Here is a 25165-nt window from a genome sequence, read left to right as displayed (position 1 = left end):
ATATTTTCTAAGACCAATTGTTCTGTTTGTTCATCTTGGTCCTTCTTGTCTTTAACTCACCTGACTTTCCTTAAATCCATTTTTCTTTTTGTACTGATAACGGGGAAAACTCATTTCTTCAGCAGTTTTCTGGTGGATCTCTACAACAGGCCTCTCCTCCTCTGAGAAGACTTTACAATGATCTGTGCTCTCTCTATAATCTCAGTCTTTTGCTGAGACTGTTTCCTGAAAAAACTGATTCTAAGTTTCAGAGATTCTCTGGGACTTCAATAAAGGAGTACTTCACAACTGCTGCAGGCCTCTCATACATATTTTGGGTTGCTCCTTTGCTCTGTAATAGTTCACTAACCAAATCTAATATATTTAAGGACTAATTATATGTTATTTATATTATATAGTTAAAGAAGTAACACTAAAAAAAAATATACACCTGCATTTTAGTAAACAAATCATTACAGTTTTCGTATCCCTAAACTAATTGAGAACTGTAGCTCAGAGACCGGGAAATAAAACATTAGGTAATTTTACATAGTCTCTTGTAAATCTCAACTTCTAAGCCACAATATTCCTAAGTAAAGTTTAGGTATTTTAAAGATTTTATTTTTAAGTCATCTCTACACCCAACGTGGGGGCTTGAACTTACAACCCCAAGATCAAGAGTTGCATGCTTTGGGCCAGCTGGGCACCCCAAAGTTTGGTATTTTAATTCTGCTTTATAGAAGAGCAGTCATACATCTATCTAGAAATAAGTATGCCATATGAGGACATTTTTCACTGTATTTCTATAGTAATAGATATAGGTAAGAGAATTATAGTCAAGAGTTTAGGGGCGAGCTGGGGAAGGAAGAGAATATAATCAACAGTTGAAAATACTAAGTCTAAAAGCAAAATCTACATAGGAAATAAAATCAAGTACCACAACACTCTGTATACTCCCTCACTTAATTATAATTAGTTATACACATTGTCTTCCTACTAAAATGTCAGTAACATAGAAACTACTTCTATAAAGTATAAATTGATCAAGATTTTTCTCCTAAAAATAAGACTAGTATCACTACAAAAATTTTGATGTCACTAAAGGAAACTGACAAAATCACCCAGTCTCAGCTAATTCCATAACAAATATATATATATATATATATATAATATACAATTACACTGTATGTGTGTGTATGTCTGTGTGTATACATATATATATATATATATATAGATAGATAGATAGATGTATGTTTATTACATGGAGGTCCTTTTAACCATGACTAGATAAAACATTTTTCTGCAGACAGGATGATATAGCTAACGCTGAACTCATTCAAATGTAAGCATTTTTTTTTTAAGTCAAAGTTCTTTAAGGGTTCTGCCCAAATGTACCTTTTACAGAGTTTGTCTTAAATATTCAGTAATATCTCAACTACCATAATTATGTGACAGACTCACTTTAAGTTGCTAGACAGTGGTAGAAATCATTTGTAATAAAAACCATCAAGCTAACATATTAACAAAAAACCTATTAGTTTCATATTTATGATAAATAATTTTATATATTTTGGGCAAATACACTTGAAATATCTTTACTACTATATGCACATGAACTTCAAAGAGGGATATTTAGCAGGCTATTATTTTATGTAACAAAATTTAAAGGCTTATAAAGTATTCGTTTGCAGACGTCCAAAAAACATCTCAGCTGCAACAATTCTCCACTTATTTTTCCTGATACAGGAGTATGTAAAAATGTAGAACTGTGTAATTTTTATAGACACTGCTAAACACGTATCTATAGTAAATGGTAATTTAGTTAATTTTGTTTCCTTTTTCTCCACTTAACAAACTTTGACATATATATTTTTCTTCAAAAAACACTCCGTGTAGAATTAAAAATTCTTAAGCTCTGGAACTAGGTTGCTATAATTAAAATTAAGACATGGTAAAATCTGTATTGATTTGAAAGTACTGAGTTTCAAATAAGAGAAGTGTAGAGGCTTTTTGTTTGTTTAGGATTCAGGAAGAAGCAGCTGGTGATATTTAGAAGAAAGTTTGAAAAATTAAAATTCAGAACTCTGTGTGTGAAGTGTACCATATATGTCACAAAGCAGAGGAGAAAAAGCAAAGCATGCAAAAAACTATGCAAATCACTACGGAATTTCTTCTGGTCATTAAATCCAAGAATATTTCATTGCCTATCATGCTGTATGCTCAGCCCTCCATACATAATGGTTACCTAAGTGTCTTTCACTTCCTCTGAACACTGGTACTATAGGGATATGTGAAAAATAAAGGGTGCTGAACACCCACACTGCGCTTGCTACCACTCAACAATGTCAGAAAAAGATTTAACCAAAGGTTGCTAACAGTCCTAATTAAAATAAGGTTCTTGGGTTATAAATGGATTATAATTTTCCAAACTTGACCTAACCCACTTCCTAACATTTATATTGGAAGTGACTTAAAAATGCCATTCGGAAAGCAAGAAGATAAAATATTCTTTATATCTTAAACAGAAGAATCCTAATTTTAAGTAGACTAACATGCAAACTCCTTTACCCTATAAAATGCTCTATCAAGTCTAAATTCCTAATGATCAAGTATATTGATAAATATTTTTAACACTCTAAAATCATCTTGGGTAATTTCTTCCTGTAGATATCTTCATACTTCTAAGATTAAAAGGCTTGCTTTAAAACTTCCTAAGGTGATGCTTCTTCCTATGTTAAACAATTAACATCACATAATCCATTTAAAAAAAATTCTGGTATATTTTGACTTAAATAATTAGGTTTTTTGATCTCTTGATTTGTTAACTGTTATAAATCCATATATGCATGTATAAACCAGTCATATTTTCATAGCTCCTGAAATATAAAACTAGGAAATGAATTTCACAAATTATGACAATATATTAGAATAGTTAACAATTTATTATTTTAATATTAAGAAAATAAGGCTTCAAAATACTGGTCATTTTGTGTATTTTATGACACAGAAATGTACTCAGTAAACACCAGTGGGTAACAATATATCACTTTTTAAAAGTTTCTTAATCTGTTTTACAGCAGATGCTAAAATGTACCTCATCTATTATTATGATGGAGCATCTCCTTGCTTAAGTTGAAGTATGCAAGTGAGCAAAGTTTGCAGCAGCTGCTTAATAAACAAGGTCAGATTTCTGGTGGTCAAAGTACAAGAAAAAGATGCATAACTTTTCTGACAATGATTGGTATTTTCAACTTTGTTCACTGGCCACTTTAAGCAATAAAATCAATGTCTGCATATTTGCAACAGAATCTCCACTTTGGCAATTAATGAATGTCAGAAAGTACTGGGTGGGGGCACTGTGTGACACAGAGTTACCCACTTCTGTATGACCATAATTATGTCTCATGAGCATGATACAGCTCTCTAAATACGACTGAGTCCTTGGCAGGGTAGCAAGAAGCAAATATTTGTAGCAAACACCATTATTAGAAAGAATTTCTATGCAGGAAGATAATGTGGAATAAGACTGGGAAAAGGGCAGAAGTTGGCAGGGAGGGAGGGGGGAAAGACTAAAGAATTATGCAAATTTAAAAGTGCCGCACATTTGTATACAATAAGATGTACTAACCAGGACATGTATTCCTGTAACAATATCATAAATGTTTGATATGTATGACATAGGACAGCTACTCAGTGTAGTCCTTCAACTGAGGCCAGTCTGTAAATTGTTTACTACTAATCTGTGAAGAAATAAGGAGCCTGCACCAAAAATGGAAAGCAATTATGTCAACTAGCACACTGCTTAGTTCAGCTGATGTTTACTCACAGCCTTTTTCCCTTTCTGAGAGAGGAAGGAATGCATTGATTTACATTCTGGCACAAGCTCCTTATCTCGAAGACCAGTAACAGTTTGTGGAACAGCTACCCTGACCTGAGTAGCACTGTCATAAAGCACAATGCCTGATGGAATAAACCATATTTAAAATGTTACATATTTAACACCCTTTATTTCCTCCAAATTCATTAATTTCTAAAATTCAATGTCTTGGTTACATTCCCTAACTTCGCAATACTTAAAGTGTATCTGTCACATGGATCATGAGCTATACCAGATGGATAATGATGCTATCAGGCCTTACACATACAAACAGCTATGGGCAGTTACATTAACTCTCGATTACATAGTAATACATTCTAAATTTAGATCAGATAAAGTTTGATAAAGTTAAGTCTAACAAGGACCTCATGTAAATTAAGCAATAAATTGGGTATTTTCATCAGTCTTTTTCAGCAACTCCAAAATCTTTGTATGATACTTACTGACAGTTTTTGCATCATTCCTTGAGGGACTTTGATCAAGCAATAATTCAGGCACATTCATCATGTGGAAAAGAAATATTCTGAAAAATCAATACATAGTTGATGAACACATGAAATAGTCAAAATCCGTGAAAAATCAAAAAGGTTCTAGATGATGTGTTTTACTCTAGTTAAACATTTAAGTTCAAATAAGACACCTTCCCTCTTCCATGGGAAAAATTTGCTGTAATACCTCTTTCTAATGGAAAGTTTTATAATATGCTTTCACAGCTACTGTTTTCTGAAGAGACCAGAATTATAGAGTCAGTAGCCATAATAAATGGGAAAATTAACATACCATATAAAAATCTTCTAATTTTCAAATCTTATTTTCTTACTTTCTTATGAAAGCCAATGTAATTTCGGCTATTATGGAAATATGAAATTTAAATTTTTAAATTATGAAATCAAGACGATTTCATATAGCACAAAGATGTTCAAATGACTTAGAGCTTGTAACTGGTAGATGGATATACCGTATTTTAAAAGTAGAAACTGACAGGGGTGAGTGGATGATTATGTTAGTATCTCCATTTTCTTAATGAGCTGTATCCCTAGTACTTAAACAATGTCTAACACATAATGAATGCTTCAAAATAGTTGTTAGATAACTGACTGAAGGAAAAGAGGAAGAAGAGCTTAGGACATCTAACAAGTGACATATGTATAGCTGAATGATGCTATCACCAATTGAGACAGGAAAAGCAAGAAAAAAGGAGTGTAAATGGAAGAAAAAGAAGTTCTAGTCGGGGCTACTGACTTCTGTGTAATTCTAAGTGGTAATATCCAGAGGGCAGCTAAATATACAAGTTGAGGCTTAAGAGAAAGATAGAGTGATATCTGAAGGCCTCGCTACATTGATGGTAATTAAAACTGTGAGTGAGGATGAAATTTACCTGTGAGAGTATGTATCATGAAGAGTCCAGAGTAAAATCTTTGGAAAAACCAACACAGGAGTGTATGGAAATGAGGAAGAAACGAAGATGAGATTCTAGAAGGAAACTAAGAAGAAACTGTCCAGGAAGCTAGATCAAAGCCAGGAGAGAATTACATCCCAAAAACCAACATTAGGAGAATTTTAGAAAGAACATGGTCAACACCGTCAAAATCTAGAGAAAGACTGAAAAGGCAGCTAAGGGATCTGGCCATTAGAAGATCACGTATGATGTTAATAAACAGATTCAACAGAACACTTTTATCTGGGTCTATATCCTTTCAGATTCTGCTCCATGCTTGTAAGATTTTACACAAATATATGTATACATACAAACATACATAGAAATTTTATTTTATTAAAGATTTTATTTATTTATTTTACAGAGAGAGATCACAAGCAGGCAGAGAGGCAGGCAGAGAGAGAGGAGGAGGAAGCAGGCTCCCTGCTGAGCAGAGAGCCCGATGTGGGACTCAATCCCAGGACCCTGAGATCATGACCTGAGCTGAAGGCAGTGGCTTAACCCACTGAGCCACCCAGGCGCCCCATACACAGAGATTTTAAAAACATTATTCATTTTACAAAAAAGAGATAGTAAGAGGATTTATCTTGATTTTTCTAACTCAAAGTATCTTATGAAAATTTCTCCAAGAGCAGTAAGACATGCTATTTCACATAGTTGTACAATAAATAGTCCATTGTGTGGCCATCTACCTCAATTTATGCAACCAATCCTTTATATCACTATTTATTTTTTCTTTTGCCACTAAAAACAGGGCTGTAATAAACATGAGATATTCCCAGAAGTGTGTCTGCTAGATCAAGGAGCATACATATTTTAAAAAACATTTTTATCATGGTCAACTTTAAACTTACAAAAAAGTAGACAATATTATACTGAACCACCATGTCAGGTACCCGTCACTCAGCTCCAGTAACCATCAATGTGGCCAATCCATACCTCTATTCATCCTATCCCTGTATCATTTGGAAGCACATCCTATTCAATCTATCATTTCATCTACAAATATTTCAGGACATATCTCTAAAAGATAAGGGCTGTTGTATTTTGTTAGCTGTTGTCAGACTGTTTTTCAAAAAAAAACTGTGACCATTAATATATCTCTCTTTTTATCCTTTCTCCTATTAGGTAACCAGTTTTTTAAGTTGTTAGTTTATTTTTCCAGTATTTCTTTTTTTTAATGTAAGAAAATTTACATATTGATGCATTTTCTAAATGCTTAAATATCTGCTAATATCTTTCTTTTACCCTGTCAGGGGAATAATACCTTGATCAGGTATACAATTTTTATGGTACAGTTCTTTTCTCTCAAGGTTCTATCTTCCATGGTTACAAGTTAGAAGTCCAATGCCAATGTGACAGTTATTTTCTTGCAGATTAACTTGTCACATTCAGAACGAAGGAAACTGATCAATATATGTCTAGGGTGTGTGTGTGTGTGCATTTTCATTAAACTATCTGGAACTCACTGACCTTTATTATTGATGAATTCAGGCTATCTATAGCTCAGGAAAATTTTCTTCTATTTGTTTAACTGTGGACTATTCTTCACCTGTTTCCTTTTTCCCTATTAAATCCCTATACATATGTTACTCACATGTTAGATCTGTTAGGTCTCCTAGATCTAGCTAGTCTCAAAGTCTATTATCTTTTCTTTCTTTTTTTTTTTTTTCTATTATCTTTTCTTTCAGGATTCTTCCCCTTTGTATTTTTGCTGTGTTGTGAGGATTTGTTTTATTTGATTTTCCAGTCTAGTAAGTCCCAACAATGATCACTCCTCACTGGAGTTCTGCTTGCATAGTCCTGATTTTTATTAGCTATACCTGCATTTCCTTCAGTGTTCACTTTTATTGTTCAAGTCATCTGTTTCCTCTAGTAGCTTTATTTAGTTCTATTTATTCTTTTGGTTCAGAACAATCCTTCTCTTGAATTTGCAGGCAACTCTGAAGGGCTGCTTTCCTTTGTTAGCACAGTACAACCCAATGTTAGAATGGTCAAAGCAGCAGCTTTCCTCTGAGTAGTGGAAGGTAAAGTGGGCTTCACCCCTGAGATTGCCAGTTAGCAGCTTAAGTACCAGGAGGAAGGCTCTCTGGTGTTTGATTATAGGTTTTCTCAAACTTTCCTAGTCTCAGTAATGGAGGAACTCAGCCTACAGGTTCAGCTATTCCCCGGATTTGTGGAGGCTGAAGATGAGTCCTCACATAATCCCTGAGGACCAGTAACATCTCCCCACCAATTCAACAAATATTTTCCGAGCAGTGTCTATGTACCACTTAAGGAGTTTGTATCTATTGCATGGTGAAGAGGTGAAAATAGATACTAAAAGCAATGCTGACACTTTTACAATTTTGCCTATAGTTTTAGTTTCATTCAGTAACATTATCACTATACCAAATACTGCTATCAACGCTTTAACCAACATTGCATTTTCTCTCCTTATTTACAACCCCCCTGCCCCCAATCTCCTCTTACTACAATCAGTTTCACTTTTGGATAGGTGATAGTTAAGTAACAGTGCTGATCATTTCCTAAGTGAAATAAAGGAACTATCACTATTGCTGGTCTCTCTCAAAACTACTGAAAACTTACTAGGCTTTTCCTAATGTATCATCTTAAGAATTTATTATTAAAAAAACCCTAATATCCTGGATCTTCTATGTGCCATCTACTGTGACTAGTTTTGCACAAAACTTCCCCAGAAAAGCATAAATCATCTATTAAATACATGCTTAATTTTTTAGTCTTAACTCCTTTTAAACATTTTAATTTTTTCCTATGAGTTATCCTTTATCATTTTTTTTTAAAGATTTTTTTTTTTTTTTTTTGACAGAGAGAGAGATCACAAGCAGGCAGAGAGGCAGGCAGAGAGAGGAGGAAGCAGGCCCTGTTGAGCAGAGAGCCCAATGTGGGGCTCGATCCCAGGACCCTGAGATCATGACCTGAGCCAAAGGCAGAGGATTAACCCAGTGAGCCACCCAAGCGCCCCATCCTTTATCATTTTTATGCAATCTAGATAGATTGCAGTTGAAGAAATGGAGCTGTTTGGGGTTCCCACAGTCTAGATTTTGCTGGATGCAGGTCAGCATATCCCTCTTACCCTGGTATTTCCTACATGTTGCAGTTGAATCCTGAGGACTGAGAATTGGTATTCCTTCATCAGGGGGCATGCAATATTTTCTTTTTTAAAAAATTTAATGTTAGCAACTACTGATCAATCCTCAATGCTTAGATGTATTAACTAATTGGGGATTGCAAACAGTTAATCTTTTTTCCTCATTCTTTTGGCTGGATTAATCTTAAAAGAAAATACTTCTCACCTATAATGAGGTTACCCAATGATAAAGTTCATACAGGAAAGGCAAAATAAATAATTTTTTTCAGTTCTGCCTAATTTTTAAGATGACAAATTAGTTCTCTGATGATGCTGAATTAAAAAATTTATCTCTATAGAATCATAGATTTAAAAATAAATGATGGGTTTACATTATCTATAATTAATACCCTTTTGAAACTCAAACTACCCCATCTATGGCCAGTGTGAACTGTTCTCCAAGTTGTCTCCTAAGGTTTTTTGACAAGGTTTTGACAGTTTCCTTGGAATCTGTAATGACAAGATGTTTCTTATTGTATTTCCTGTCCCAGACATAGCATCATCCATTTTTTTTTTCAAGAATCCCTGGTTTTCTTTTAGTAGAAAATATTTCAAGATTAAAATCTGGGCATCAGGAATGATTATTGCTTACTGTCTTAATGTCATTACTTTTATATCCTTTCAATGGACAAAGCATGGAAATTTTATGTATTAATACATATTTTCGATTTCATTTGGAATTAATTTCTAACTCACAAAAAGCTAGAAAGAATAAAATACTAAATACTATATATCCTTCACCCAAATTTATTATTGTTACACTCTCTTGCTTTATAATTTGCATTCTCTCTATACATGTATGTATAAATTTTCTTCCTTTGAACTATATGAAGGCAAACTATATATATGATGGCTCTTTACCCCTATATACTCCAGTGAATATTTCCTAAGAAATAAGTATTTCCTAAGACATAAGGATATTCTTTGTCACCACAGTATAGTTGTCAACTTCATAAATTTACATTGATACAACACTAATCTACCATCCATTTCCCTTGTTAAATGATCTAATAATGTCCTCTATAGTCACTTCCCCTCTCCAGTAGAGGATACAGCCAGGGAACAGGTATTGCCTTTAATTATTATCTCTTTACATAGTCTGGAACATTTTAATCACTTTATGACATTGACATTTCTTAATCTTCCATGGCACTGGCTTTTAAAAAGAAAAACACCAGAACATTCTTCATGGTTATGCATCACAGCCAGAATGTTACAAAAGTAATATTATAGCCTTCTCACACCATCACATCTGAAGGCACATAATGTGCATCTGTCCCTCCTTTAATGACGTTAATTTTAATCACACAGTTCAGATGATGCTAAATTTCTCTTCCCTATCATCACTGTTTCCCAGCCCCCTCCTTTCTTATAAATGTGAAAAGGCCATGTAAAGATTCTGCTCTTCATCAAAAAAATTCCCTTTAGATTATCAGCCATTAGTGATTCCTGCCCAATAATTTTTACCATAAAGGGTGTAAATGATCAGGCAGGTGTGAGAATGGACTAGGAAAGGGCTTAAGAACTTTCTGAAGTGATGGAGAGAGTCTATATCTTGGTAAGATTGGGGTACACAGGTCTACACATTTCTCGAAAGGATATTTCATTAAGGAAAGAATTATTAATTTCACAAGCGTATTAATAAATACTTTATAAGTTTAATAATACAAAAAAATTGAACGCTAGTTAATGAAATGCATCAAAAGAATAAGATGGACTGTACGTAGACGGATAGGTATGTGATACTGTAATAAAGGAAATATAGTAAAAAGTTAATAACTATAAAATGTAGTTGGTGGGTAAAGGGTATTCACTGTATAATTCTTTGAATTTTGCTGTATATTTGAACATTTTCATAATAAAATACTGGGATTCTAACTTTTGCACACAAAGGAAATCATCAACAAAACGAAAAGGTAATCTAGTGAATGGTAGAAAATATTCAGAAATTATAGCTCATAAAAATATCTAAAACATATAAAGAACTCATACAACTCAAAAGCAAACAATCCAATTAAAAAATGGGTAGAGGATATGAACAGGCATTTTTTTAAAGATGACATACCTGTGGCAAACAGTATACAAAAAGATGCTCAACATCACTAATTATCAGGGAAATGGAAACCACAATGAGATATCCCCCTCATACCTGTAGAATGGCTATTATCAGAAAGATAAGAAATAAAAACTGTTAGCAAAGAAGTGAAAGAGATGTAGAGAAAACAGAACCCTCATGTACTGATGGTGGGAATGTAAATTAGTGTGACCACTATGGAAGTGGTCACTCAACAGTATGGAACAGTATGGAAGCTCCTCAAAAATAAATAAATAAATAAATAAAATAAAAGGAAATACCACAAGATCCAGCAATTCCATTTCTGGGTATTTATCTGAAGAACAAAATTACTAACTCAAAAAGATATATGCATCCCTACATTCACTACAGCATTATTTACAGTAGCCAAGATACGGAAGCAACCTAAGTATCCATCTATGGATGAATGGCTACAAATGTGGTATATGTATGTAATAAAATATTAGCCATAAAAAAGAATGAAATCTTGCCATCTGAGATAACATGGATGGACCATAAGGTCATTAAGCTAAGTGAAATAAGTCAGACAGAGAAAGACAAATACCATTATGATCTCACTTACATATGGAATCTAAAAACAATACAAAACAAAACAAAAAAGCCAAGTTCATTGATAACAGAGAAACACTGGGCAAAATGGGTCAAAAGGTACGAACTTTCAGTAATAAAATAAATTAAGTCATGGGGATGTAATATACAGCATGGTATCTATAGTTAATAATACTGTACTGCATATTTGAAAGTTGTTAATTCAGTAGATCTTAAAACTCCTTATCACAAGGAAAAGAAAAGAAAAAATATTGTAAGTATGTAGGATGATGGATATTAACTAGCCTTATTGTAGTGGTCATTTTGCAATGGATACAAATATCAAATCAAGTGGTACACTTGAAACTAATATGTTATATGTCATTATACCTCAAAAAAAAAAAAGTAAAGGGTAGACCTTTCTGCCTCAAAACTATTATAGGTGTCATTTTACTGCCTTCTGGCGATGGCTGATTAAATGAGTATGGTTTGATTTTTATTCCCTTGTATATAAGAAGTAGTATTACCTAATTTCTCAGAAATTCTTTAAAATTTTGTGAGAATATGGTCAGTGTATGATTCTTTTTATTTTATTTTTTTTAAGTGGGATCCACACCCAGCGTGGAACCCAATGTGGAGCTTGAACTCACAACCCTGAGATCAAGACCTGAGCCGAGATCAAGAATCAAATCCATCCAGGCACCTGGTCAGTTGTGTTTCTGAATCAATTCTTTTTCATTGATTTTTGCCTGAAAGCATGAACCCTTCAAACGGGTATGCAAAAGACTTTCCTCAATGCAGGAAACTTTGTTACATTTTTAACTATTTATGTTTACAAGAAAATGGGAGTATGCCAAAAGTTTTCTGAACTATTCTTTTAGATCTTTCCTTTTTAAAACTGTTTTTGAAAAACTGTGCCCCTATGTTGCAACAATGACCAGAGTTCAACCACCTAAATCAAAGAAATAAAAATGCAAAGATGACTCATTAATGCTAGGAAAAACAGGAAGGGTTTGGTTAGTACCTAATTTATAAAAGAATGAAAGAAGTTAGAGTAGCAGTTCTGATAGCTGTTAATGGGAAAAGGTCCTGCAGGAGACTTGAATGTGATAGCAGTTTGCCGGGTGGAGGAGGCGGGGATGATCATGAAAACAGGGCAATGACATTATGTTTTCACTTACACAGGGGACATGCAGCAAATACCTAAGGTACTAAATTCATCATTCTTAATAACTGATTAGTTTTATCCTAAGGAACACAAACATTTTATATATTGCACAGCAGAATCAATGTTCTACTAAATACCATGTCAAACAGTTGAATAAAGATTATTTGAAACGAACCTGTGTAACTTTCATCATCATCAGATAAAGGCACCTCTCTTTTTAGCAGCAATTCCAACTCCTCTGTCTCTGCTACATCCACTGGACGCTCCCCGTGCTTATTAGCTTGAAATGGATTTCCACCATGACGAAGTAACAGTTTCACTATCTGCAATGTTAAACAGTAGGAAGATTTAGTCTCTTCGGAGATTTTATCATTTCAACCATTCTCTTGATAACACAATATCCTTCTGCCTCATCTACTCTGCCTCCCTCCCTCAGTGTCTCTTCTAAATCATGACTGCTCTCTTCAAGTTCCACTTTCATTGCCATCCACCCTTCATCTGACAATCTTATCTACTACAAAAACATTTCCTCCTTAAAATTTAAGATGGCCTCTTTGAGCATTAAATCTCATCATTTTTCTTCTTGTTCCAACATATGTTCAACAAATATTTACTAAGGACTTAATTAATAAGCACTGTTCCAAGTTTTGCAGATAAATCAACAGACAAGATAACAAGATAAGAGGCCAAGCTTCTTGGCCTCTTATGTGTATTCTAGAGGGAGTCTCAAAATAAGTATCCTTCTCTGTAAGGCTAATATCACTAGCAGTGCTTTTTTTTTTTTAAACTACCAGTGCTCTTTTTTGTATTTCCCATCTTCTGGAAATTTAAACTATTAGGAACTGACACGGATTTACTCAGAACTAATGAATCTTAAACTTTAAGGCTGTCACTTTCATGGTCCCCTTACATGGCCCTAAGCTTTAAGGCTGTAACTTTCAAGGTCCCCCTTTCTGCTTAACCAACTGGATCTAATTTTGTACTCATTACTTTGACATTTTCCTTAAGCCCTCACCTCCCCTACCACATAAAGTAAGCTTTGGCTCCAGAAAACGGGTGTGCCTGGTTAGTCATCATTTCATTTCTTTCATTTGTTGTTTTTATCCTCTTTCTTCTATGTTTTTAAACCTCTGATTGGCTCTTTCTAGAAACCAGTATTTCCAGCTCAAGTCTCTTCCAGCTTAAAAAAAAAAAACAGCAATAAAAAAATGTAACAGATAAAACAAGAAACCTCCTCTAGCTAAGTCTGTTTTCTTTCCTTTACAGTCAAGCTTATGAAAAGATATTCACCCCTGCAGCCCTGACTTTATTGGCTCTTCACTCCTCTATACCTACAATTAACGCCCAAACGGGTATCCTAAGATCTGTAAACATCTAAGACAATGACTGTTTTCCCTAGGGCTCTGCCTCTGATTCACTTCTCAAGCTCTAGTCTACATCATCTATTTGGAGCTCTCACCCACTCTATTTTAATGTGATTGGCAATTATGCAATCCATTCATTTATTTTCATTCTTCTGCTTGCTCTTTCTCAGCCCTCTTTCTTGAGCTCCAAACACAACATCCTGGATAAATCTAGATGAGTATATTTGCATTTCAATGCAACAGCTGAAACCAATAGGTTCCAAACACAGTTCATTAAACTTGCACCTTATCTTTTATCTATTTCCATTCTCAGTCACTGGCACCAAATATACCCAGTCACTGAAGCCAGAAAGCTGGGAGTCATCTCTGACTCTTGTTTTTCACTCATCCTCTACATCAAACAGGTGGCCAAGTGTTATTAATTCTGCTTCCTCACTGTCTCTTCTTGTTTTCGTGTTCTATTTCTGTAGACATTGGTGTGTTCCCTCATACGTAAATTTGTACTATAATTAACACATTTCTCCCCATATTCTAGACCACAAACTTCATGAGTGATCAAGTATTTATTCCCAATGCCAATTCTATGGTGTTTTCTGGGATTTAGGAAATAAATCACGTCTTTTTGAAGAAACAATATTAAATAAAATATTGTAAATTAGGAATTACTAACAAATGAAAAAATATTTAAGAATAATGAAGACTCATACTGAAAAAGGAACATTTTTTCCTGGACTCTTAAAGAATAAACGATCAATGTAGAAAATCTGAAATGTAAGAATGTATAAAGAAAATAAATTACTCATGACTCCAACTATTAACCTTTATTTCCCTTTTTGTTCACTAATCTTTATCAAATTACACATGCTTGTGATTTTATTTTTTTTTAAATATTTTATTTATTTATTTGACAGAGAGAAAGATCACAAGTAGGCAGAGAGGCAGGCAGAGAGAGAAGGGGAAGCAGGCTCCCCGCTAAGCAGAGAGCCCGATGCGGGGCTCGATCCCAGGACCCTGAGATCATGACCTGAGCTGAGCCAACCAGGTGCCCCCATGTTTGTGATTTTAAAAGATCAACCAGCTTTTCAGTGCCACTAGTGAGGAACAACCATTTCCAAAATGTATCTCCATACACTTAAGTAACAGATTTGAGTTTGTCGCTTCTTTATTTTTCAGTTTTAGGCATTGCCTACTGTCTTACAATGGAAGATGTGAATTCAGCCGTCTTTCACCAATTCTCATCATCTCTCCTTCCATACACATACACTTCCCTTCTAGCTTTCTAATATAGTTATGTATTTCTTGTACATTATCAGGAATAATAAAAATGTTGAGACAAGTAGTACACCATGACTAAATCTCCATTCTTAAACAATTCTATTTTCCCCATGGAGTTAAATGCCTTGATTTTTCACTTGTTCAGTTTTCTACATAATCATTTTTTATTCATCACCCATTCTGCTGTAAGTACAGATCTCTTTGATTCAACACTCTATCACTTTTTGTTGTTGTTTTTGTTAGAGACTCCTTTCTCTAAACCTTCTAATGGGCTCTAAAGTAGACTGGATGCCCTCTAGATTTGCTTTCCAGCTGTTACCGCCCTTCAATCCTATCATCCCACAAATAACCTTCCCTCATTTTTTAAAGAAGATTTATTTATTTGACAGAAAGAGAAAGAGAGAGAGGGACTACAAGCAGGGCGAGTGGGAGAGGGAGAAGAAGACTTCCTGCTGAGCAGGGAGCCCCACGAGGGGCTTGATCCCAGGACGTTGGGATCATGACCTGAGCCGAAGGCAGACGCTTAACTGACTGAGATATCCGGGCACCCATCCTCCCCTCAATTTTGTGTTAGATACTTTAAAGCTTGTCTTCTTTTCTGATTTACTCCCTCATTTTGCTGAATCACCAATTTCAGAAAATTCCCAAGATTTTTTATATGTCTGGTAATACCTTTATTCTATCTTCACTTGATTAATAGTCTAGATAAAGAACAATTTTCCCTCCAATTTTGAAGGCATCATTACATTATCTTCTAGCTTCTAGTGCTGTTAATGCAAAGTCTGATGCCATTCTGATTTTTTTCCTAATATAATGATTTGCCTTTTCTCTCTGTAAACGTGACATTCTTTGCCCCTATGGTTTTGAAATTCCAGGATAAATGTATCTTTTTTTTCAAGATTTATTTATTTGAGAGAAAGTGTGTGTGTGTGTGTGTGTGTGTGTGTGAGAGAGAGAGAGAGAGAGAGAGCGCACAAGCGAGTGCACGCGCAGGGAAAGGACAGAGGGATAGAGGAAGCAGACTTCCTGCTGAGTGGGGAGCCTGACACAGGGCTCAATCCCAGGACCCTGAGGTCATCACCTGAAAGGAAACCAAGAGTAGGACCCTCAGCTGACTGAGCCCCCAAGGTGCCCCCCACCCCAGATAAATGCATCTTGATCTTGGATGAAGAAGTTACTGAGCATTGTGTGCTGAGTGTTTAAGTGCCTTTTCAATCTTTCAGTATGAAGACCTATGTTCCTTCAGTTCTAGGAAAGTTTCTAGTTTTACTTGATAATCTCCTAAGTTTTCACTGTTCTAGTCTCCAAAGAATCCTTACTAAGATACTAGATCTCCTAAAGTAATCATCTTTTTTCTCATTTCTGTTCCTTCACCTTTATCTCTTTGCTTCCTGATTTCTGGGAGACCTCCTCAACTTTATCTTTACTCCTCAACACAAATGACCCTTGAACAATATGGGCATTAGGAACACTACACCTGTGTAGTTGAAAAATCCATGTACAACTTTTGACTCCCCAAGAGCTTAATTACTTATTAGTACTACTACTACTACTTATTAGTACTACTACTACTAACTGGACGTCTTAGCAATTACATCAACAGTTAACACATATTTTACATGTTACTATGTATCATATGCTAAATGCTTACAATAAAGTAAGCTAGAGGAAAGAAAATGTTAAGAAAATGACAAGAAAGGGGTGCCTGGGTGGCTCAGTGGGTGAAGCCTCTGCCTTCAGCTCGGGTCATGATCTCAGGGTCCTGGGATCGAGCCCCACGTTGGACTCTCTCCTCAGCAGGAAGTCTGCTCCCCCCTCTCCATCTGCCTCTCTGCCTACTTGTGGTCTGTCAAATAAGTAAATAAAATTTTTTTAAAAATGACAAGAAAGAGAAAATACATATACAGTACTGTATTGCATTTATAAAAAAAAAAAAGTCCGCATGTAAGTGGCCCCATGAGGTTGAAATCTGTGTTAAGGGTCAACTGTAATAATCCATCTTTCATTTTTGCAACCATATTATTAATTTCCAAGAAGTTTTTTCCTTCATTGATTGTTCCTTGTTTAATGCATTCAGGTCTTATTTCAGAGCTACAACAGCTTCTTATCTCTTTGGGGAAATTGACGGATTTTGAGGAAGTTCCTCATGGCATTTTCCTGTCCTCCAATCAGGACATCTATGTTAGAGAATTTTTTCAAATGCAGAAGGATCACTGGCTGTCCACACGTTTAAGAGCAAAGTACTAAAAGACTCAAAGTTTTGTTGGCATATCCTGGACTTGCTGACAGATGAACTTCATGCCAGTGTGATATGACAGGACCATTTCATCAGACTCCCCTCTTGCCTAGTTTAATTTCCTATGCAGAAACCTTCCAACTCATGCCTCAAACTATAAGCCTTACTGTCAGCATTCTGGTTGCTAAAAGGAGACTGGGGTCTTAACATTCAGTATGTTTCACTTAATTAACTTACGCTTAATCCTTACTCTCATCTATTCTTGTGGTATGTCAGTCCAGAATATGTGGTTCATACTTGCCAGGAAATCAACCTCCATTCACCTGCCAGGGTCAGAGAGGTGCAGTCATCTGGCTATGTAAGGTTAGGAAGGGGATTTAAGGGTCAAAAAGACATATTCATTTCTCGTTTTCAGTTCTATCTTAACAGGCATTTCCGGAAGTACCAATAGAAGGTGGTACACTTCTAGGTACCACGAATTCCTGAGCTTTAGTCTTTCTAGGATTCTGTGCTGGAATGGCTTTGGTTTCAATTTTCTCTGATTTTCTAAACCAGGAGTTGGCAAAATTTGGTCCACAGACCAAATCCGGCCCGCTGATGAAGAACAGTTTTTTATATTCTTTTAAAATACTTTAGGGGTTGTTTATAAAAAAAATTAAAAAAAAAAAAATAAAATAAAATACCTTAGGGGCACCTGGGTGGCTCAGTTAAGCTTCCGACTCTTGTTTCTGGCTCACGTCATGATCTCAGGTTGTGAGATCAAGTCCCGAGTTGGGCTCCACGCAAAGCATGGAGCTTGCTTAAGATTCTCTTTCTCTCCCTCTCTCTCTACTACTTTGAAAAGGATTCATAAAGGAGAATTAGTTCAGAGGAAGAGAAGGGAAGAAAAGAGGAAGGAGAAAAGAAGGGATGCTGGAGGCTACAGGTGGCCAGCAAAATCTAAAATACTTACTATCTTTACAGAAAAATTTTGCCAAACCCTGTTCTAGATCAGTAACCACTCATTCTTCTAGTTTCCATCACCCAAAATACTGGTTTTCTTGTTTCTTCTGTTTTGTCCTTTGCATCTGTCACTTAGCATCTCCTCTTACTGTCATTTTAGGAGTCTGAGAAGGTAACTGAAATAAAAACTTTAAGTTTTTTTTTTTTAAGATTTTATTTATTTGAGAGAGAGAGAGAAAATAGGAGAGAGAGAGAGAGCATGAGAGGAGAGAGGTCAGTGGGAGAAGAAGACTCCCTGCTGAGCAGGGAGCCCAATGTGGGACTCGATCCTGGGACTCCAGGATCATGACCTGAGCCAAAAGCAGTTGCTTAACTAACTGAGCCACCCAGGTGCCCCAACTTTTCATTATTATAAATAAGGCTGTAGCATGTATCTTTTTAAGTGGAAAATTTTACATTTTTAGGCTTATTTCCTTAGGTTAAAGCCCTAGGATATGAAAATAGAATGCAGGATTTGATATTACTGAAAACTTTCAATACCCATCAGGAAATAATCAGCAAATATTTATTACATGTCTGTGATGAGTCAGGGACAGCTGGTTAATTCAAACATGTTACAAAAACCCCAACCTAGACAATCCTTTACAGATTATCCCTAAATGCAAATAATTATTTTTCTAAAAATGATTCATAAAGTAACTCAAAGTTGCTTAACACACAAGAGACAACAAATTTGAAATAGGTAAAAACGATGAACTTAAGAGACACGTATCTAAAACCGAACTAGGAAGAAAGGATTACGAAAATATATATCATTAAGTACTACATACACTTGCAAATGGTACACTAAAGATTAGTAAGCTATGTTAGTCCTCTTACTAATAATTTAGAAAAGGACACAAAACAGCTATCTTTCTGCCTCTCCCACCTTAGAAATGTTTGATGGATGGATGAAGCTGTCAAAAATATTACTGAGTGAAAGAAATCCAATTCTTAGAAATTCATAATGGTACAGATACATATACATTACAGTTTGTTGGCTCTCATTTCCCTCCTCCTCCTTAGGCATAACTAAAAGAACAAGGAGAAAACAGCTCAATAGCTCTGAATTGTGACTCCTACTATCCTAGGCATGTTGGTAGGAGGAAAAGCAAAGGTCTCTTGAAAACAGTATGCCAGTCTCCCTCTGAAAAGAGACTGGAAATAGTGTTTGAGTCTCTGTAAGTATAGGAGCTCAAAGGTCAGCCTCTGAAAATATTTGCAGCTCTGTGCACATTTAGAAACTTGTATTCATAGAAACGTGTCCAAAAAGGCATAACTCTTTAACATTATATTTAGAAATTAGGAAATGCTGATTACTTTAAAGAGAAAAAATTCACCTTTGATAAACTATCAATATCAATAACTGAGCTCTTTTTGCTCAACAAAAAGAGCAAAAGTACAATATTTAAAATATCACAGCTGGCGTGCCTGGGTGGTTCTGATGGTTAAATGTCCTACTCTTGGTTTTGGCTTAGGTCATAACCACAGGGTCTTGAGATCAAGTCCTGCATCAGGCTCCATGATCAGGATGGAGTCTGCCTAAGATCCTCTCCCTCTTTGCCCCTCCCCCTGCTCACACATGAGTGTTCTCTCTCTCTCTTAAAAAAAAAATCATAGTCAGAAAATAAGTCATTTTCTGATAAATGCAGTGGGAAAGGAAATGTACCCTATATATTGTCAGGCCTTAAAAATTAAGTCCTTGGTATCCTGCTTATCTTTGATCCTTAGGTATTCATCCATCCATCCACCTACACGTGCACCCAAGGAGATTCATTATTATGTGTTTATTAAGTCTTAAGTGATAAAAAGTTCCAGAGGTCACTAACACAAATCAATACAAAAAGCCTGTATGTATGGTACTCACAGTGCAGTGCACGACATATACAAGTATATCAGTTAAAAAAAAAAAAAAAAAGTTGTAGTAAGTGCTATCATATAGGCATATACAAATTGCCAAGGGAGAAGAGACTGGTCCAACGGTAAGCAAAAACCAGTTTAGGAAAAATAACATTTATAGGCTGCATTTTTCTTCAAAATTAGAACTTTGAGAATCATAAAAAGTATCTTAGAGAAAAAAGTAAAAAAGAAAAACAGCATTTTCAGTTTCCAAATTTTAGTATCTAAAATATTTGGGTATATTTGCAAAAACAGTAGTATAATACAACAATCTTTTACCTCTGATATTTCTATACCATTTTAGATTTCAAGGTGTTGTTTACAAGCACAGTGTCTTTTTTCCTTCAAAATATCCACTTTAGATAGGTATTATTTATTACATAATTTTAAAATGAGGAAATGGAGACTCAGAGGAGAAAAGTAACTTTTCAAAATCACATAGCTGGTAAACTGGCCAGGCCACAATTGAATTCATTTCTACTTTCACTTCAAATTCCATTTTTTTCTCAACCAGAGTAAAATTTGGCTATTCAGACAGGCCGCTTGATACTGAAATTTTTACTGCCTGTTAAAAAGGAAAATAAGACAGGGATGTTTGCTACTAGAGAGAGAGAAAAAAATTATTTTCCAGCAGAAAGTATGAGATGATATCAAAATCCAAACTAAGACATTACAAAGCAGCATGTTCTATCTTTCTCACTAGAAAGTGGAGACTGTATTAAATAACTCTCCCAGATTACTGAATCATCATCTCATTCTTTGTCTTAAAAAGACATTGAGATTAAGGGGCACATGAGTGGCACAGTTGGTTAAGCTTCTGACTGTTGCTTTTGGCTCAGGTAGTGATCCCATGGTCCTGAGATCCAGCCCCGCATTGGGCTTTGCGTTCAGTGCCGAGTCTGCTTGAGATTCTCTCTTCCTCCCCACTCGTGCTTTCTCTCACACATAAATAAATAAATAAATCTTTAAAAAAAAAAAAAAAAGACATTGAGATTTGTCCTTTTTGTTCCCTTAATTTGGAGTCATATTAATTTGATAAACCTGGGAGTGTCTTGGAAGAGAGGGAGTTTTTTTTTTTTAAAGATTTTATTTATTTGTCAGAGAGAGGGAGAGCGAGCGAGCACAGGCAGACAGAATGGCAGGCAGAGGGAGAAGCAGGCTCCCTGCTGAGCAAGGAGCCCGATGCGGGACTCGATCCCAGGACGCTGGGATCATGACCTGAGCCGAAGGCAGCTGCTCAACCAACTGAGCCACCCAGGCGTCCCAGAGAGGGAGTTCTTATGTCAATGCTCCTCCACGCTCACAGAGAGGCTGAGGGTATTGAAATGTAATAGGACACACAGTCTTATTAACAAGACACACCAGAAGCGTATTTGCTTATTGTGATGATTAAAAGAATCGGTACACATAAAACATTTAGAACACAGAGTAAAAACACAAATATCGCCATGAGAAGTTAATGTAATGTAGAGTTCACAAATAACACAAAATAATCACAGAGGGCAAGTTACTCATATTTAGCCCAGTCATTTTATCAAGTGAATACTGAGGATTTTTCTTACTATAAGATCTAATTTTCATTTTTGTTACCCAGTTGGTTTTTCCTATTATTTGACTTCAGGAAATATTCACTGAAGCCTATTGAGTCAAATAAGACAAACAAATGCAACTACTTGAAAATGCAAAGTTACAAGAACCTCAGCTAAATAATTTATATGAACACTCCATTACCAAGTCTTCCTTAATATGAAAAATTTCAGGGGCGCCTGGGTGGCTCAGTGGGTTAAGGGCTCTGCCTTCGGCTAAGGTCATGATCCCGGGTCCTGGGATCGAGCCCTGCATCGGGCTCTCTGCTCAGCAGGGAGCCTGCTTCCTCCTCTCTCTCTGCCTGCCTCTCTGCCTACTCGTGATCTCTGTCTGTCAAATAAATAAATAAAATCTTAAAAAAAAAAAAAAAAAGAAAAATTTCAGCAGTTCCAAATGTTTTTCAGATCAATAAGCGATTAATCTTCATTTGTAATGAAATGGTGCCACTTACATGTAGACTGTTCAAATATTCCTCAAAGAAAATGTTATTTATGGCACAGCTTCAAGCAGAGTAATTTGCTGACTCCATGGAATTCAGAATACAATAAGATATTAAATATGATGGTAGTGAAGACTAAGTATTCATCCAGCTAAAAAAAGAAATGCTGCATATAATGCCAGACTTGCTAAAAGATACCAAATCCTCTCTTCTTTTATCACTATCCGTGGTCTAGTCAATAGGAAAACAATGTATGAGGACTTTTTTTTTAAAGGGAATTTCTTGACCTTATACTGGATGCAGTTCACTTGGGATTAGGTCACCATGAAAATAAAGTTCTATCTGAGTGTCAGGAGTTTGGGTTCACATAGAACAGTGTTTGACTCTTGCCTAGAGAAACCCGAGAAGGAATGGCTGATTGGATTTGCTCTGATAACCAAGGAAGGAGGGCAGTCAGGGAAACAGATCTGCATGCTCACTAATGGTAGGAAATGGTGTGTGTTTCTCTGGGTTGTGCCTGTACTGTTGGGTTAGAGTAGAGGGACAGCTGCATATGGATCAACAGGGCCAGGCAATGTAACAGTGCCCGGCAGAAGCTGCCATCTGAAGTTTATAGTGGAGGTTGTGCACTGCTCAGACACCCTCTTCTAGACTGAAGTACTCCTACCTGCAGATGCTCAGAGTATTGTTCACTAACAACTGCTAAGTTCTTCACCAGGAACTGCCATGGCCAAAGGGAGTGGCAGCACTAAAGGGATGTGTCTCCTTGCCATCAGCAGCTTGCATCCCCCCATGTGGGGGCACACAGACCTAACCCTTACCTCAAATCAGAGCATCTCAGAAGTGCATCCTAGTATCAAGGACTCCCTGTGAAACTGGCTAAAGCTTAGGCACACCTGCATTGAAGCTCAGCTTCTCCCTTTGTTCTATGCTGTTCCTGTCACATCCTTCCAGGTATTGTTCCTGAGATCACATCCCTCTTTTCTCCCATCCTCTGTAATCACCTGCAAATTTCTGTTTCAGGTTCCCAGGGCACCCAACCTATGGTATATGTGGGAGTGGTCCTAGGTGCAGACTCTAAAAACTCTAAAACAGGATTTCTGAACTGGATTGCACGCTGGCTCCCAGGAGATGGAGTACTGACAGTCCTGGCATATGGCAGTCATGTAACTGTTCAAACTTTCAGGCCTTTAACAGGCCCCAGGGAAGTACTAATTGCAATGACTGCTGCTCTTCTCTTCTCACAACCAGGAAAAAGCACTTTCTCCAACCCTGAAGAAGAGGTTTTTCTCAAAATAAGAGTAAGTTTCTGGGTTTAGATAGCACGGTGGAGAACAGTTTAATGGTATTTTACTGTAAGTCAGGAAGACTGAATAAAAGTTTCTCTAAAGACAGAGTAAGTTTACAGTCACCCCTCACTACAGCTGAACAAAAACCCCTCCTATGTTTGGCTTCTGAAATGCTAGAAAACATTCTTATGTCATCCAGACAGGAAGGCAGAATACGCTTTCTGGAGAAACTACCTGTCTCAAGAGAAGGACCTACAAATACAGACTTTTAGGAGACTTCTGACAAAACAGCCATCTTGTCCACCAGACAGACTACAGAGAAGCCCACCAGCCAATAAGCTCTGTACACTACATGTCTTGTCAAGCAGGCATTTTAGAGCTTCATTCAAATATGAGTGAAGAGAAGTTAACAGAAGATCTTTTTTTTTTTAAGATTTTATTTATTTATTTGACAGACACAAGTAGGCAGAGAGAGAGGAGGAAGCAGGCTCCCTGCCGAGCGGGGAGCTTGATGCAGGGTTTGATCCCAGGACTCTGGGATCATGACCTGAGCCGAAGGCAGAGGCTTTAACCCACTGAGCCACCCAGGCGCCCCCAGAAGATCTTTAATGTGAGAAATACATCAAATCAGAGCAACAATGTGAAGGGTTTGGGGGAAATCTGTGACTATGCAGGAAGTGGAGCAAACCATTTAATTTCTATCTTCAGAGAGTTAAGATGGACACCTAGAACTGGAAATTTCATGGTGAGACTGAAATCCCAGATGGGATTAACGGTAAAGCAGTATTTCAGGATAGCATCTATGCTACAGATCTAGAAAGCAACTAGTTCCAATTAGATCAGGATACAAGATATCTTATATACAGTGATAAAAGAGAAATCCTACAGGTAGTTCTCAAAAACAGTTAAGTTACCAAAACTATAAGGAGGTGTCCTCTCACACCTGTCAGAATGACTAGTATCAAAAAGACAAGAAATAACATGCTGGTGAGGATGTGGAGAAAGGAAAATCTGCTGCACTGTTGGTGGGAATGTAAATTGGTGCAGACACTATGAGATATGGTGTGGGGGGGTTCCTCAAGAACTAAAAAATAAATGACCATATGATCCAGGAAAAAAAAAAACAAAAAACAGTTAAGTTGATCAATGTGCTTTACCTTATTTAGAAGCGTTTTAGAGTTATGTCAGAGAGAGTAAAGAAGAACAAAAATAGATGCATGGAAAACTAAATAATAAAAAAAAGAACAAGGCAATGTGTTAACCCAGGTAATAAAAAATCCAAAAAATAAAACACAATTATAGATAGTACAGTATAGACTAGACAGTATAGAGTCTATTGAGTCTCTTGTCAACAATAAAATCCTTTACAGGAGATCAATAAATAATAACTAAAAAGTAAAAAATAAGACAGCTTCATCTTGTTAGAAATACAGAGTTAACCACTAGAAGAAACACCTACAACAGTAGCTTTTGGTGAAAGATACTGGGAAATGGGGAAGAATGGGAGGGACCTATGGTTATCTTTATAAGCTGAACAGTACTCTTCAACTTTCTAAACTATGTCCAAATATTCTTGACAAAAGTAAAAATTACGTAAAGAGAAAACCTACTTATCTGAAACACGAAATCCTGCTTTAAAACCACTGCTAATAGTGCTCCAGGTTGATTTGTTCTCATTGCAAGCAGATTACTGCAATGCAATTAAGCATTAAACACACTTAAAAGATGAGCTTCATTACAACAAAGATGGGTTTAGCTTTGATAACAAGATGTCAAAGACTGAAAATGCAAATGGATTTAAAACCTACCATGATTCATAAAACTACATCAAAACAAATTAAACATGGTGTTCAAAGATG

At 36.1% G+C, this 25165-nt stretch overlaps 1 protein-coding gene across 6 annotated transcripts in view; it reads right to left on the bottom strand.

The window, feature by feature from the left end:
- The window catches only part of ANKRD12 (ankyrin repeat domain 12), a 129832-nt gene that overhangs the window by 38806 nt on the left and 65861 nt on the right, over window positions 1-25165 (bottom strand). For 5 of the 6 annotated variants that reach the window (XM_047696846.1, XM_047696845.1, XM_047696849.1 and 2 more), the window contains one exon: window positions 12412-12559. In XM_047696846.1, the coding sequence (XP_047552802.1) occupies window positions 12412-12559 (148 nt within the window). Of the gene's footprint in view, window positions 1-4299; window positions 4380-12411; window positions 12560-25165 lie in introns of those variants that run through there. The other variant, XM_047696850.1, reaches the window with a different exon arrangement.

This window comes from Lutra lutra, chromosome 12 (assembly GCF_902655055.1).
Source record: "Lutra lutra chromosome 12, mLutLut1.2, whole genome shotgun sequence".
Taxonomy (NCBI): Eukaryota; Metazoa; Chordata; class Mammalia; order Carnivora; family Mustelidae; genus Lutra; species Lutra lutra.
The sequence above is the reverse complement of the archived record's forward strand: the minus strand, read 5'-3'. Positions and strand labels throughout refer to the sequence as shown.